This window comes from Budorcas taxicolor, chromosome 23 (assembly GCF_023091745.1).
Source record: "Budorcas taxicolor isolate Tak-1 chromosome 23, Takin1.1, whole genome shotgun sequence".
NCBI classification, from domain to species: Eukaryota; Metazoa; Chordata; class Mammalia; order Artiodactyla; family Bovidae; genus Budorcas; species Budorcas taxicolor.
In genome coordinates, this window is record NC_068932.1 from 7,055,152 (window position 1) to 7,072,624 (window position 17,473).

The following is a 17,473-nucleotide window of genomic DNA, read 5'->3' on the forward strand; positions in this document are numbered from 1 at the left end:
GCCGATGTATGAAGCTGAAATAAGGCTCAAATCTATGTTTAACGTAAGATACAAGATTTGAAATAGTTTCAGTAAACATGATTATTAATTTCTAGAGCATTACTTCCTAATTAGAAAATAAAGATGTAAAAAAAAAATCATCAGTAAGAATTACTGTAGTTTTAAGTTTCAGGCTGCTAACATTACACTTGGAGGCCTTGACAAGTTTGTCCTGAACATATTTACATATAGGGAGTAGAAGCGTATACTAGCATTACTTCCTAATTAGAAAATAAAGATGTAAAAAAAAATCATCAGTAAGAATTACTGTAGTTTTAAGTTTCAGGCTGCTAACATTACACTTGCAGGCCTTGACAAGTTTGTCCTGAACATATTTACATATAGGGAGTAGAAGTGTATACTATCTGGAAACCTTAAATATGACAGTTTAGAGTACTGCCGGACACTTTGTTCAGGAAGACCTTTCTTAGGTGACATAACAAATGAGACCATATCTAGCATCGGATCAAGAATCTACTGACAGGTAAAAAAGCTCTTCAACCATTAGTTTAAGTTTTACGGAAAGTTATCTAAGGTGGATACTTTCTAGACCCTGGATCTTTGAAGCATACTGATAAGTGTGACTATTTCTTTAATAGTGCTAGTCGCTCAGTCATGTCCAGCTCTTTGCAACCCTCTGGACTGCAGCTCACCAGGCTCCTCTGTCCATGGGATCCTCCAGGCAAGGATATTGGAGTGGTTTGCCATTTCCTTCTCCATTTCTTTAATAGTAAGACCCCAATTATCTAGCACTATCTTTTTAGAAAATGATTATCAAAGCTTCTCTCTTCTAATTACCATGTAGATTTCTGTCACTTTTCTTTTTTTAATAAAGGTCTTTCTTAGGTGACATAACAAATGAGATCATTTGTTTGTTATGGGGGATCAATATTTCTAGAATGGATTACTTTCTTTCAAACCATTTAAAGCATAATTTATTGAATATAGTAGAGCATTCAGAAGATGACCCCAGACGATCATTTTATACAAGGAATTACTGTGCTGTTACCTCTATTTAAGATAACTTTAATAAAACTTCCATAGTATTTATTTGTTATTAGTTGCTTGATTTTCAGGTATTATCTGTTGATAGTCAGGAAGCCTATCCATCTTACCTCCCATTTCCGATCCAGACACACTCATTTTCTGCAAGCTATAAAACCAGATAGCCAAATTTGTTACAACTGCAACTATAATTGGAGAAGGAAATGGCAACCCACTCCAGTGTTCTTGCCTGGAGAATCCCAGGGACAGGGGAGCCTGGTGGGCTGCCGTCTCTGGGGTCGCACAGAGTCGGACACGACTGAAGTGACTTAGCAGCAGCAGCAACTATAATATATATATATTTAGCCATCAGTGAGTACTTCCATAGGCAATAAAATAAAACAGTTAAACTATATGCATGCTCAGTCATGTCCAACTCTTTGTGACCCCATGGACTGTAGCCTGTCAAGCTCCTCTATCCATGGGATTTTCCAGGCAAGAATACTGGAGTGGGTTTCCATTTCCTTTTTCAGGGGATCTTCCTAACTGAGAAGTCGAACCCACATTCTCCTTCATCTCCTGCATTGCAGGTGGATTCTTTACCACTGAGCCACTGCGGAAGCCTTTGGACAAATCCTAGCTACATTATTCAGTGGCAACGAGAGTTTCAATAGCCACAGGATCCCTCTGTGCCTCAGTTTTCTTTCCTTAATGAACATGCTAACCAAACCAACTCCACTGAGTTATGGTAAATGAGACAATACATGTGAAAGAAAACTAGGCAATCAATACTAATAAAACGATCACTACCTCCTATGGATGCTTTACTGCACGCAAAGTGCTTTTCCCTGTTATTACTAACTGCCTGAACTTCCTGTCCATGGCTGTGTTCTAAGTTGTCTTTCTCCCCACTGGACTCGGATCTAGGTAGTAGATTAGCAATCCAACTAGAAATAAATGGTATGTTACTATATAGAGATAAAAATTAATTTAGGAATGTGCAAATATGCCAGAAAGTTGATATTTTACTTCTTTTCTTTATATTCAATTTAATTACAGTGATTTCATTGGTGGTTATGATCTTCCCATGAGACACTGTTAACTCTTTGTACTGCTGCTGTATAATACAATTTATGCTCTGTTGCCACCATTTAATTTATGAACCATCATGACTGGGTTAAACTGAAAACAAAGGAATTATATGATGAATGAAACATGGGGTCCTGACAGTCTATTCTAGCCCCCCTAGGAGCAGCAGCAGTAAAAGAAGAGTACATGAGGGTCTCTTTTTGAAACTTAATATAGCTTTTTTCAATTTTACTGGGGGTTACTCTTACAGAATATGGAATTTATGAGCTCTCATGTGGATGAAAGGAAAGCACAAAGCTCTCATGTTGCTTCAGAGTAAGATCTTACCTTCAACTATTCCCTGAGCTTGAGAGGCAGAGCAGACATCACCATGCTCTTATTCCCAGTCAAGCAATAGGTACAGAGTCAGACAGTAACCATGGTAATCCAGAGCCTGGAAATGCCTGGAACACAGTCTTGAGAGGCATTCGCGGCAAGTCTGAGGGTGTCCTTTCCGAGGACGAATCGTTGCCAAAATCAGAATTGCCAAGAAGCTGCTCAGTGACCTAACCCTGCAAACAGACCCCTCTCCCGTTTTCCTGGGGCTTTACTTAATATGTGTCACTTTTTAAAGTCACCTTGAGGGCAGTTCCTTGAGAAACAAGACTAAGACTTGGTCAAGTTCCAGTGGCACAAAGGATCTCATGGGTTTTATTAACATGCAGGTGAAACTGAACATGCCCCCTTCTGGACCAAAGAGTTGTACCTGCAAAGGTGTGCCTTTCAGAGAGGGATGGCTAATTTTCCAATCTTTTACTTTCTTGCCTTTGGTAACTAATTATAACACTCCTTTGATAAAGGCTTATTAGAGCATAATGTCTTTACCCCACTGAATAATGTTTATTAGAGGAACATTTCCAGAGGTGAGTTTTGAAGATAAAATAAATTGAAGAAAGAGAAAATTCCTTCTTTATCATTTTACTGACAAATGACAATAGAAGAAAAAAGACACAAAAGATCTGTTTGTTTTTTTTTAAGGCTCCATCAAAGCATATTTGCAACATTTCATCATGTTACATGAATTTATTAGCTATTCTTATAATATACAATACAGTTAACATCGCATGGGCTGTTTTATGGCAGTGGAAAAATACTCATTAAAAAGGCTAAATGTTTTTGAGATGAAGGTGACATGATAAAGCTCTGGAATCCACTTATCGCAGTCATTTCATGGATACCCATTTTAGCGATTTTAGCATTTATTATCAGTGGTCTGTTTCCGCCTGGGGAAGCTGACCTGAAGAGCCTGGTCTGTATCACACAGGTTCTGACTAGGGCCCATAGTCCTCCAGACATGGACACGTAAGAGCACGGTCAAGCAGAGCATTTTCACCATGCATATAATCCTACTGTTATCATCCCATGTCTGTGTGCTCCACTAAAATCAAGCATTGCTTTCTTCATGTGCCTGGCACTGTGCCATGCACTTTTCTAGAAGCTTGCTTAGTAAAGAGGAGCAGGTACACAGCCTAGCGGGAGACACACAGAAGGGCGTTACGAACCACAAGAGAAAAACCTGAAACACAGGCCTCTCATTCTCAGGATTCATTTGCTTTTAAGTGAGGGTTGCCTGGTTGGGACAAATGCAAAAAAGCACAGACTTCCAAGTCAAATGATGCTCCCTGAAAGTTTTAACAGCAGCAGCTGCGGCCCCTTTAAGTCCAGGTCTCCTCCTTCCAGACCAGATTCCTTCTGAGATCAGCAGTGCCGTGGCTTAAATTCCTGGTTTAGCTGCTACCTCTACATTTCACATCTTTTACTTTCTATTGAAAATCCAAATCAGAATCAGAACAAAGACTATTTGGGAAACTTAGACCACATAAATGAAAATGAGGCTGTAATGTTTATGGCAGCGATGCAATTGAGAACTACAACTGCATAGAAAACTACATTTCAGAAGAAAGGTTTTCTTTTTATTTGGAAGAATGTTACCAGGATGATGACTTCGGCTTAACCTACCCGCACTTGAACTTCAAATTGACTTGCCTTTAAAGAATTCCAAATCATGAGAAAATGTATACCACCTGCTTTAGATTTTCTAACAGAAAGTGAACATTTGAGTTTTGCAGCTAAAACAGGCATTTAAAGCTATGGCATCGCTAACTTCCTCTGGAAGGGGAAGGAGATCTGAAATCAGAAACATAAAGTTAAGAAGTAACATGAAGAAATAATCAGTTTTTCATTGCATACAAAGCAATGTCCCCCTCATTACCCATAGAGAAACAATAATAATATAGGCACATGCACATTACAACTTCATCAGGAGTTGAAAAGGGGAAACTTTTGGTTACTTGTCAACCTGGTATGATATTTACAGATGTTGCTCTTATTTAGGTCTTTTAATATTATTATAGGTAATTAGTTCTTATGAGAAAACTATCTTCCATTTGTATAATCTATATATCATTTCTGAATTGAATACATTTTATCCTCTGTTGTACCTCAAGGGAAAGAAAAGAATCTTACGTGTTACCACTAAGTGGTGGTTAGATAAGAAGTATTTCCCTATTGGTATTACTCATGAAATGGGGCTGAAAATTTTACAAATGCTGTGAGAGGAGTTTGGAACTGACTCCTGTCTTCATGTTGCCTTCATATACTATCTTCCTTTGGCTATAATTCACAAATAATAATGAATAATAATTCTTCAATCCTGTAAAATTGCTTCAAGGACCACATGTTAAAATTTTCTTCCACTAAGAACAGGTGTCTGACAAAATATAAGATCTCTTGCAATTTAGGATTATGTATTCATTTTATTCCCCCCGTAACACTAGATCTAATAATATTGAACAATGTTTGCACACTTTCAGAGGAATTAAAAGTATACCTTAAGTTCAAATCAACGATGATGACTGCCATTTGATCCAATTCATAGAGTTTTTGATCCTTTTCCCCCCATGGATTGTGACATTTACTTAAGTGATAGTTACAAGACATCTAATAGTCCTGAAAGAAGGCAAACAGCTTATTTTTTTCTTCCCGCTCTAGAGTCCCTGATGTTCACTGGAACACCCTATGATCAGGGATTCAGCTGTCCCTGCCAATGACGCACACTGCTGAGAGATGCCTAGGGCAGGCATGACCTGTTTCACAACTGCTTATGACACAGTTTTCAGTCATTATTTTTCAGCATGAAAATAATATCTCAATTGACCTAAAACCACAAAGTACATTTTCAATGTTGGTAAGACATGACCTTTGCCCTGCACGTTTTATAATGGAAACCAAGTGGCCGAGAGTTACAAAAATTATCCCCAGGCTAATGACAGAATGAGCCTGCTGTGAGAGACAGACTGATTCCAGGAAAACTCTGTAATCTTTTCAGCATCTACCAATCTAACTAACTCTCTTGAGACTGGTAAATTATACAAGTCAGTTATGCTGAAAGACACTTGAGAGACTACAGTAAATAATGAACCAGCGAAGACAAGGTGAAATAAAACACTGGGATTATTTTAGACCATTTAAGCAACCTGCGCATTACAATGAAAATGAAATTCAAACTTCCTATATTTTCAACAGAATCAGGCAGTTCTATGATATCATGAAATATTTTTAGCAAATTACCAGTAAATCAAGCATATGTCAGCCACTGTTAAAAATAGATGCTAAGAATACAGCAGTGGACACAATATACCAAAAAAAAAAAAAAAAAAATCTGCCCCCTTCATGTGCTTTACATACTGGTAGAGGAGAAAGACAGACAGAGAGACAAGTGAAATATATATGTTAAATTGTGGTAAATTAGTCAAAGAAGACGGACAAGGGCTGCCAGAACAGGAGTTAGGGGGCTACAAATTTTAACTCTGGTATTAGGGAAAGTCTAACTGAAAAGGAGATATCTTGTGAAGGCCTGGCCCAGGTGGAATCTGGGGTGGGAATATTCTATCAGAGGAAACAAACTGCAGTTCCTCTGAGGCAAGAGTGTGTCTGGGGGGCGCGACAGGTAGCATGGGCACTACAGCGCCAGATCCGAGGCAAGGCAGGAAGAGGAGGGGGAGGAGACTGCGGGCCAGGCGGCGGCAGAAGGCATCGAGTTGCCCGTGGCCTCACAGACCACCCGGAGGAGGTGACTTTCACTCTGAGTGGAAGGTTTTGAGCAGTCCGTTTTTATAGACTCTAGGTTGAAAATAGACAATAGGAGGACACAGGTGGAAATGTGGAAACAAGTCAGAAGCCACTGCAATAATTCATACCAGAAAACACGTAGCGTGTACTGAGATGATAACGCAGAGTGGTTGGTTTGGGGACCTATTCTGAAAGTTGAGTCGACAGGATCTGATGTTAGATGAATATGAAGTGTAAGTCAAAGAAAGAGAAAAAGGACGATTCTAAAGTTTTGAGCCTCAAAAATGGGAAAGGCAATTCTATTTTTTGAAATATAGAAAAATGCAAAAAAAATCAGGTTTGGAGGAAAAGTAGGAGTTCAGTTTTGATATTTTAAGTTTGCGATGTATATGATTCATAGGCCATTGGATATCTGACGTTCAAAGAGACATCTGGACTGGAAACAGAAATCTGGGGGTCACCAACATCTAGATGGTACTGAAGATTATGAGACAACCCAAGATCACCAAGGACGAAAGTCTAGTCAGAGAAGACATCCAAGGACTGAACCCTGGGTCACACAAAACCTGGAAGGCCACAGAGATCAAGAGGACCCAACAAGGAAGTGAGTAGAGATGAAACAGCCAGTGAAGAAGGAAACACCGAGAGAATACAGTGAAAGCCAAGTGAAAAAACGCTGCTCGTAGCCAGCTGTATCGAAACTATGTACAGGTCAACCTGGATAAGAAACGAGAATCAAAAATCATTGAATTTATCACGTTGGAGTTCCCTAGTGTCCTTGGAATAAGCAGCATAATACAAGGCAGTATGTTTTTCTATCAACAACGTTAACAAATACATGTATCTATTTTACCTGCTGAAAGCATAGTAGGTGCTAGTCATTATACCAAACGCTTTACACTTACTGCTACTTTAGTCTCACAAGAACAACCCCTCCCTGAGGGAACTAAAGCATAGACAGTTTACTAACTTTCCAAGAGCCCATTGCTTGTAAGGAATAGAAATGGGCTTTCGAAATGGCAACCCACTCCAGTGTTCTTGCCTGGAGAATCCCAGGGATGGGGGAGCCTGCTGGGTGGGCTACCGTCTATGGGGTCGCACAGAGTCGGACACGACTGAAGCAACTTAGCAGTAGCAGCATGCGAGTCTGAGTCTAGAATCTGTGCTGCAAATCACCATCTGATTCTTACCACCATCATCTGTTTACTTACCTAGAAAGTCCCATGATATCCCATGTTTAATGTTTTCAGTGGTGAAGAATTACTTAACTCACTGGCCCATAATAAACATTTATAAGAAAACGGAAGGTTTGGAAATACAAAGACCATGAACCTAGGCAGCAATTCACATTACTGTAGTGGGGTTGTGGTTTAAGAACGGGTTGACTTTGGCTCGCCAGCATTATTAAGAGACTGAAACCCACCTGTCTTTGACCATTTTCTTCCTAGGGGACATCTGGGTAGCCCTAAACAAAGGAGAGGGTAGAAGTAAGCACAGTTTCCCTGAAGAATAATATGCTTCTCCCATGGGTGAACTATACTGACTTCTTAAAAGGGGTGACCCTCCCACCCCAGTTCACTGGCTCTGAGGCATCAAACGGATGGTTCTAAAGGAAGATCAAGGACTGTTTACTGGAGGGCAAGGCCCCCTAACTCATTCACACAATCTCTCAACCCTGGAAACAGAGAAGCAGCTGGTGATGGAATACTCGCATCTCCATCCTCAACAAACTCCAAGTTCAAACATCAATAAAGTGACATTTATCTAACTATCCAAACTATTCTCATGAACACTTAACCAACTCTGCTTCTAGAATTCTGAAGTTTGAAAGTACTAAACCCAACAGCATAAAAGTCTATCTTAATTTTTATTAAAAGTTTTAGTATTCACTTAGCTTTTTGGTTTATAATTTAAAAAAAGACTCCTTTAAGAAAGAAACACTATCCCATTTTGCATTTATTGCATATTTAGAAATATTAAGCCTATAATAGACAATAAAATATATGTTGGTTTTTAAAGTCTCGTTTTAGACCGATTTATGTTTGTGTGTGTAAGTGAAAAATATCTACTACAGCTCCCCATTTGTTGACTCAATTTCTTCACTGACTTAATGAATCCCTATGTGAATATTCATATTATTTAAAAATCAATACAACTTAATATCTAGAACTCGCATTCAGTTTCTTTTAAAACAATGATTAATAAAGTTTCTATTTTTATTTCTGTATGCAAAGAATTAAGTACAATGAAATATGCTGCTTGCAAATAATCTTAAGTTGTAGCAAAACAAAACAATAAAGATTCATTGATTTATTTCTTGAAATAAAATTTACTGTAGCATATTCATTCAGCATGCTTTCTATATTAGATCCTAATAAAGCTTATACAGTAAGAATTTAATGCTGCAGACACATTATCTAAAATGTATTGGCTTGAAATAACAATAAACATCTATTATCTTTTCGTTTCTGTGAGTCAGGAATTTGGGATTAGCTTATCTAGGCAGTCTGTCTTGGGGTCTCTCATGGAGATGTCATCTGAGGCTATGGTCACCTGAAGCCTGACTAGAGCTGAGGGTTTGGTTCCAAGGCAGCTCACTCAAATAGTTGACAAGCTGGTGTTCATTGTTGGCAGGGCCTCCCAGGTCCTCTCCATGCGTGTTTCTCCACAAGTTGCCTGCACGTCCTCATGACATGGTGACTGGCTTCCTCCCAAAGCAGGTAATCTCAGACAGTAAGGCAGAGGCCATGGTGTTTTATAACCTAGCTTCAAAAATCACACACCAGTTACTTCCACAGCGTTCTGTTGGTCACATGAGCAGCAGTCATTCAGTGTGAGAGGTGAAGTCAAGGGCATGAAAACCAGGAAGTGAGGCTCACTAAAGGCTATCTTAAAAGCTGGCAGTTCTTTGATGAGGATTAAAGACTTGCACTTAATTCTCTCTCTCTCTCTCTTTTTTTTTTTCTTTTTGACTCTTCCCTCTGGATCATTACTTCTTTCCAAGTCATACTTAGTTTCCCATTTTTGAAATTGAAAAGCTGCTCATTTTTGAAGTTGAAGAGAAATTTGAGGTTCCAAAGCCCTCCTCATTTTGTGTGGCCTTGGTTGCTTTTGGTCCAAGCTGGTGATGCTTTGACAGTATGATTCTCTTAACTTTGTGGGTCTCTGATGGATTCTGCTTGAGTTCATTCCATAGACAAAAGCCATACCTGCAGATCTCTTTAACATAAGGTTTTTTCAACTTTAGGCTTCTGCTGAGACAGCTGAGGGACAACACCCTTAGACATTTGAGAAACTCTATTGTCTGACTGAATAGGTCTCTGAGGCAAAACTTTAAGTACTTCTGAGGTCATCACGAAAGATTTCACAGACATGACTTTAGCTCCATATTTATCTCATATTGTCCTGACAGTGTCCAGGATCGATTTTGCTTGGAAGTCACTTCTTAATTTTAGCATCATTTGTCATCTAGAGAGGCCAAGAATTATTAAAACCAGAAAGTCCTGGCTCATTTCTTTTTGGCATTCCTTCATTTAATTTATGTCTCTCCTATCACATTTTCCATAAGCAGCAAGAAGAAACCAAGCTGCACCTTCTACACTTTACCCTGGGGATGACTCCTTAGCCACATTATCCAGTTCACCAGATACATTTATACGACCTACGTCACCACAGGTGACAGTGTTGCCAAACTTCCTGACACCATGAAGGTTCCCCTTTCCTCAGTTTCCAATAACAGCTTCCTCACTTTTCCTTATGTCCTCAGTGAGAGCTTCCTCAAAGGCCACCAGACTCCAGCTAAGTTTCTTCAAAGCTTACATCTACTTACCTATTCCTTTCTTTTCTCTTCCACATTATGCTTTTTGATGGTAGCACCAACATTCCAGGAACCAAAACATGTGTTAGTTATCTAATGTTGCATTAAAAAACGATCCCCAAACTTAATGGTTTAAAATGATTAGTTGTTTCAGGCATTTAATATCTCAGAGTTTCTGTGGGTCTGTTTTTCTGGAGTGGCTCAGCTGGGAAGTTTTACCTTGGGGTTAATCATGAGGTTGCAGTCAAGATGTCAGCTGGAGATATAGTTATCAGAAGTCTTATCTGGGACAAAAGGATCCCATGTCAGGCTAACTCACTGCTATGGTTAGCTGTTGGCAGCAAACATTGTATGTTCTCCATCTTATGGTGACTGTCACACACAGAGAGCAAGGTGGAAGCCACAATGTCTTTTACAACCTAGCATCAGATTTCAAACAATGTCACCTCCACAGTATATACTGATGACAGGCCACCCGTGATTGAGTGTGGGGGAGCACAATGAAAGGATGAGAATACCAGGAGATAAAGATCACTAGAGACCATCTGCAAAATCTGGCCACCACTGTGTGCTGAGTTGAAGAATGTCTCCCCAAAACTCATTTCTACCCAGACTCGCAGAATATGACCACATTTGGAACCAGCATCTCTTTAGATGGTAATTCTTTAAGATGAAGCAATACTAGATCATGTATGTGTGTGTGTTTAGCCTCACAGTCATGTCGGACTCTGTGGCCCCATGGACTGTTGCCAACCAGGCTTCGCTGTCCGTGGGATTTTCCAGGCTAGAATACTACAGTGGGTTGCCATTGCCTTCTCCAGGGATTTCCTGACCCAGGGATGGAACTGTGTCTCCTGCACTGGCAGGTGGAGTCACTGAGCCACCAGGGTATCCCAGCACTAGATTAGTGGGCTCCAACTCCAGGCTCCCCACCCCAGTATCCTGGCCTGGAGAATTCCACAGGCTATACAGTCCACGGGGTCACAAAGCGTCGGACACAACCGAGCGACTTTCACTATCACTTCAACTCCAGTGACGAAAGGAAAGACAGTCACTTAAAGATGGAGGCAGAATCTGAGTAACACAGTTACCAACAAAGAAACAAAGGGACACTTAGGACTGCCAACAACCATCAGAAGTAGCAGGAGGCAAGGAAAACTTCCCTAGAGCCTTCAGAGGGAGCCTGACTCTGATAGCTTGATTTCAAACTTCTCCAGCTAATATTTGTTATGGCAGCCCTAGGAAACGAATACACACATGTTCTTTAAATTTTGGGTGCTCATTAATCCAGACAGTTTTCAACTGTAGTCATAGTTGAAAAAAAAAAGCATGACTGCTTCACGTAGTGCTCAATTAAGTGAAACTGCAGAACAACACATGAAACTAAGCATCGTAACCCACTCATTCCAATCTTACATGTGATGATTTCAACACATACTTTCAAATTACATCTATTAAGCATCTACCAGTTGCAGGATTCTGTACTGGATATGCTTGAAGGGTTTGAAATAAAGCACCATACAGTTATTATTCTTAAATCCATTATTAGTTTATAGAGGAAGTATATGCAAAGCACTTGAGAATTTTTTTAAAGAAATAAATTATGACTCAGAATGCACAGGACTAGTCATTATAATACAGTCCAGATTTCATTTGTTTTGCAATAGAGAAAATGTGTATAACAAAGAAATAAGGTTCAACGAATGTAATTTGGAGGGGGAAAAAAGAAAAAGGTCTAGTCAAATGTTTTCCCAGTTGCATCACACACATTCTTGTGCTCACACCTTCAGTCAAGCCATGTCCACAGCCTAGGATGCCCTCTTTCTGCCTCTCCTCACCCATTCTAACCTCGACCCATTTCCTACTCCCCAAATCTTCCTTTCTATATGATCTGTTCCTCTGAATTCTTATTATTCTAACCATCCTCCTCATATATGGGACCCTTAGCCTTGCCATATACCCTTTGTGTGGCATTTCAATCTGTGGGGACAGGGCTCACATTTTATATCCTACCACTCTACCCACAGTATGCAGCCAAGAATATGTGTGACTACTGCTGAGTCCCACTGGTGATGAATTTTTAATTTTAGTTCTTAATTAACTATTATTATTTGAATTGGATTTTGTCCATGCCTTCTTAACTATATAGCACAATAGAAATTTGCTTAAATAACCCTCCGCATAACAATTTCTAAATGGACTGTCTTCCTGTGACGTCTTCCCTACCCCAATCCTTTACTCTGCTTCCATAACTCTCTCCCATGAACCAGCATAGCAAGTGAGAGCAGGTCTACGAATATATAAAAACCAAAACAACTTGAGGAAAATGTATGCTTTCTCCTCCTTTCTGAGACAATGTGAGAAATAAGCAAGGATGATGGAAGAAAGAAGAGTATATTAACTGGGAACAGCACACATTTTAGGAGATTTGTTTTCAGAGATATATCTTCTTTTCTCACTTATGCATAATGGTAAAAAAAACTATGAGCAGTAGGGCCCCCTTGTCACCCTCTACTTGTGACTGTTTTATTCATTCTTTTGTTCAAGAAACGTTGGCTGCCTCCAGTGTTAGGGACTAGGAATAAAACCAGAACTTATTCTACTGATAAAGGTGAGTGAAGGAACTTCTTCCTCAGGGTGAAGAGGAAAGGATTATTCAAATCTCTAAAGTGAAGTGAAGTGAAGTAGCTTAGTCGTGTCGGACTCTTTGCGACCCCATGGACTGTAGACTACCAGGCTCTTCCGTCCGTGGGATTCTCCAGGCAAGAGTACTGGAGTGGGTTGCCATTTCCTTCTCCAGGAGATCTTCCCAACCCAGGGATTGAACCCTGGTCTCCCTCATTGCAGGCAGATGCTTTACCATCTGAGCCACCAGGGAAGACTTCAAATCTCTAAAGTGGTGTCTAATTTAGAGAGGATCTTACAACCTTAGGGTGGTTCCAGTTTAGAATTTGCCTTCAAAGACTGCATAATAATCAATTTATAAAGAAAGATCAAACATTGTGTGGATAGTATTGTGAGAAATGTCATGTGTCTTGTGCATAATTTAAAACCTACCCAAACTTAACTCTTGATCTCTGCCCCGGCCGCCACTGCTGACCCCTGCCAGCCTACAACTGCTCCTCCTAAGCCTTTCCCCACCTCAGTAAACATTACTTACCAAAACCAGTTTTCCCTGATTTGTCTCTTTTTCTCTCAGTCCCATATTCATTCATCAGCAACTATATATAATTCTCCTTCAGAAAGTATCCTCCTATGCTCACTTCAGTAGCACATACACAAAAATTGTCCCCCAAACCAATCACTTCTAATTTCCTCCACTGCTACCACCCTGTTACAAGCCACCTCCCTCTCTGAACTGGACAACTACAAATAGCCTCTCAATTGGTCTGTCTGCTTCCATTCAGAACCTTCACTTTGTTCTATTCAAAGAGTTAAAGTGACTCCAAAATCACAAATCAGATCATGCCATTTCTCTACTCTTAACTCTTTAATAGCTTCACCATTTATCATAAAATTAAAGATCCCTGCTCTTTAAACCTCTATCAGGTTCTATATGACCTGACCCCTGGCCCTCTTTCCCACCTCATTACTCATTACTTGTGTTCTGCTGACTGTAGTTCAGCCCTGTTGGGCTCCTGTCTAGTCCTCTGGTATGCTGGGAACATGTTCTTTTGCCCTCAAAGGAAAGTGCTGTTCCCCGGATACATTCTGGCCCCTACCCAAGTGTCACTTCCTCCATGAGGCCATCCCCAACACCTTACCCACAGTGGCACCCTTGTCATCCTGTCTGCTTGTCCTTCAACAGCACTCATCGCCAGCCGGCATTACACAGCTGAAGAGATACTTGGTTAATAATGGCTTGGAGTTCAGCAAGTGGACCACGGAAGAAGAACATTCCAAGGAGAGGGGAGGAAGCACATGATGCAAGGGTGAGCATCCCTAGAACTCCAGAAACAGTTGATTAAATCTTTATAGGAGAGCGGGAATGGAAAAGTAGCCTGACACCAGCTCACAGGGGACCTTATATGCCATAAAGAGAACTTGGATTCGACCCTGATAAGGAAAACCAATCACCCTTGATAAAGGATCTCAACACACACCTAATTAATAAAAAACGTGTTAATAGTTGTAACCCAGAGACTCGTCTCATCTGTATCTCCCCTTATTTTCTAAAGGCTTCATCTTTAAGGGGAGAGATGTAATTCAAGCTTGTGCCTACAGAGAAGAGGCTATCCCAAGTCACTGTGTAGCACCTCTGCACTTACTGGCTTTATGGCCACAAATGTTTTAGGACACATTCATATGAGTATCAGCTAATAACTGATTTGACTGATCCCAGAATCACAGAATTATTGTCCTAAATTCAGGATACACTAAATCCTAAATTCACAAAATTTTTGTGATCCTAATACGTAAGAGTCATGAAATTAGTCTAATTCTGCTCAATCACCATTTGATTCCTTCCTGTAGGAAAAACATGGGCAAGGTGCCAGAAGAAATGAAAGTATCCCAAATGAATAAAATGTGGCTCCTGCAGTGATGGGAAGTAGTATAATGACCAGTTATATGACTGAATCACAATAAACGTAATGACAAAATGGTGTAAGCAAAATGTAAGCAGCACTCAGAGTGGGGTCTGCAACAGTTTCTAAATGACATTTGCCTTTCAAAAGTCACTGAAAACCACTTAGGAAACAACTGGCCCAGCAGTGGGGTTGGAGGATGCTGGGAGCCACACCCAGAAGACCCTGAATCCCAGACTCAGGCTTCTGGATTTTGTCCTGCAGTTTAGAAGAACCAATGTCACTTTTTTTTTTTTTTTTTAATCTGCTTACTGGAAGGAATCCCAGAAAAATGGGGTTTATTTTGCTTATTTGTTTACCAAAACATGTCATTTGGGATATATGACCTAAACATGACCTTCAACTTTCAAACTTTCTCTCCAAGGGAATTTATTAAATTACTTTAGCAAAGTGAATCGGAAATGCATGTTTATCTTGGTTCCCTAACTCCCTTCCTTTGCAGTATTTTAAGACACATGGCATAGTTTGATCTTGGAGGATAATCATAAATATGTCCAGTATTTCATTGCAAAGAGGGTCAGAAGTAGCGATTTCTTTGGGCCCTGAGTATTCACGTATAAATTCACTTGGGTGAGCAACAATAAAAAGCACTCAAGCCAACAGATAAGAGGGTGAGTGTTTTCAGCCAGATTTTGGTTAGCCAACACTTTGTTAGCCAATGAAGGGTTATTTGGATTTCTCCCAGCTTCATCTCCTCCTCTCTAATAGGTGACTTGAGGAATCATACTGTTCATTAGTAGGTGTTAGGAAAAATCAGTTTAGTAGTTTGTTAGCAAGCTGGGGGAAAAAAAAAACCTATGGGGAGAGAAAAATATGTAGAGTAAGGTATTGGGATTATTTGTTGTTAATATTTATTTCCTACCTTACTGGTAATGACTATCTGTTCTAGATGATCAGTGAAGGCATTTTAGACTCACAGGATTATTGAACACTCAGGCAGGCAGTTTGTAATCTGAAGGAAAACAGTATAATCGCATTTTCTAATTGGCCAAATCATTGTCATTCTTTTCAGTTAATTTCTTTATTTTATTTTCCCATGACTTTTCAAATTCTCATAAGCTTGTAAATGGGTTGCACATGGCTAATTAAAGCCTCCATGCTCAAAATCTATTCCTGTGAGTATGTAGATGTTTGATGAGTCATTTACCTCTAGTGTGAACACAGAAAGGAAGAATTCCTTAAAGAAAAGCTCACTATGAAAATAAAGAAGTCCTGCAGGGGGACATGCTTCTTTTCTTCATTTTCCCACCTTTGTTTCATTTTAAATCATGCTATCATTTGCCTTTCATGCACAGTTTCTCTAACTTCTGTTGAATTTTATTATGGCGAAATACAGGTAGATAATATGGCCTCATTTGCTCAACAGGCTCTTGGATAATAGAATTATTAGTATTAAATTATATTTGGTTAAAAGGTTTGAAGAATTAATGATGATAAGACTCAGGAAGATCAATGGCATTTTATGGGAGGACCAGAAAATGATAATGGTTTCTTTACTATCAAATATTTGGAAGATACCTAAAGGGCAGTTCACCTAGAAAAAGCATCCCAAACCTTACTAATTTTTAAATTTAACAATACAAAATAACCACCCTACTTTTGCATTAAAAATATTTCCAAGAGTGATAAATATAGAATAAAATTTTTAAAAAAGTAAAATCAAATCAAAATTATTCAAAGTTAAGGCTTCAGTTTAGGTTAAGAGAATACTGCCTCAGTTGCTATGACCAAAGATTTTGTATTTCAGCTGTTCACACAATTGAGTATCTTTGTCCTCAATCAAAAAGGAATTACATCAGACTTAAGCACAAATCAGCCAGAAGGCTAAGAAATATCTAATACTTTCTGTCTGTCCTTTCTACTACTGTCTTGTCAATTCTTAAAATGAGAATTACTTGGATTCAGTATTTCTTAATGACGGCCTTATGCTTGTGATCGCCACATCAGGCAAAAGGCATTGACTCTGATCAGTCAGTTCAGTCCAGTTGCTCAGTTGTGTCCGACTCTTTGCAACCCCATGGACTGCAGCACGCCAGGCCTCCCTGTCCATCACCAACTCCCAGAGTTTACTCAGACTCATGTCCATTGTGTCGGTGAAGCCATCCAACCGTCTCATCCTCTATTGTCCCCTTCTCCACCCGCCTTCAATCTTTCCCAGCATCAGGGTCTCTTCCAATGAGTTGGTTCTTTGCATCAGGTGGCCAAAGTATTGGAGTTTCAGCTTCAGCATCAGTCCTTCCAATGAATATTCAGGACTGATTTCCTTTAGGATTGACTGGTTGGATCTCCTTGCAGTCCAAGGGACTCTCAGGAGTCTTCTCCAACACAGTTCAAAAGCATCAATTCTTTGGCGCTCAGCTTTCTTTATAGTCCAACTCTCACATCCATGTTGGAGAAGGGAATGGCAAATCAGTATTCTTGCCTGAGAACCCCATGAACCCTCTGATAGATGCCATCTATTAAGAATCCCTCATTCAGAATGGTACTGATGAATGTATTCACAGGGCAGGAATAGGGACTCAGACATAGAGAACAGACTCATGGACACAGTGGAGGAAGGAGAGGGCGAGACAAATGGAAAGAGCAGCTCTGAAACATGTATATTACCATATGTAAAACAGCTAGTGAGAAGTTGCTTTTTAAGACAGGGAGACCAACCTCGTGCTCTGTGATAACCTAGAGGGGTGGGATGGGGAAGAGTGCGAGGGAGTTTCAAGAGGGAGGGAACATATGTATACTTATGGCTGATTCACATTGTTATATGGCAGATCAATACAATATTGTAAAGTAATTATTCTCCAATTAAGAATAAATTCTTTAAAAAGAATTCCTCATCCTATTTTTATGA

General features: G+C 39.7%; 1 protein-coding gene across 1 annotated transcript in view; it reads right to left on the reverse strand.

The window, feature by feature from the left end:
* Positions 1-17,473, reverse strand: part of PRKG1 (protein kinase cGMP-dependent 1) — a 1,293,658-nt gene that overhangs the window by 63,911 nt on the left and 1,212,274 nt on the right. Inside the window, exon 10 of the mRNA XM_052661192.1 lies at positions 7,646-7,687. Coding sequence (XP_052517152.1) covers positions 7,646-7,687 — 42 coding nt within the window. The remainder of the gene's footprint in view (positions 1-7,645; positions 7,688-17,473) is intronic.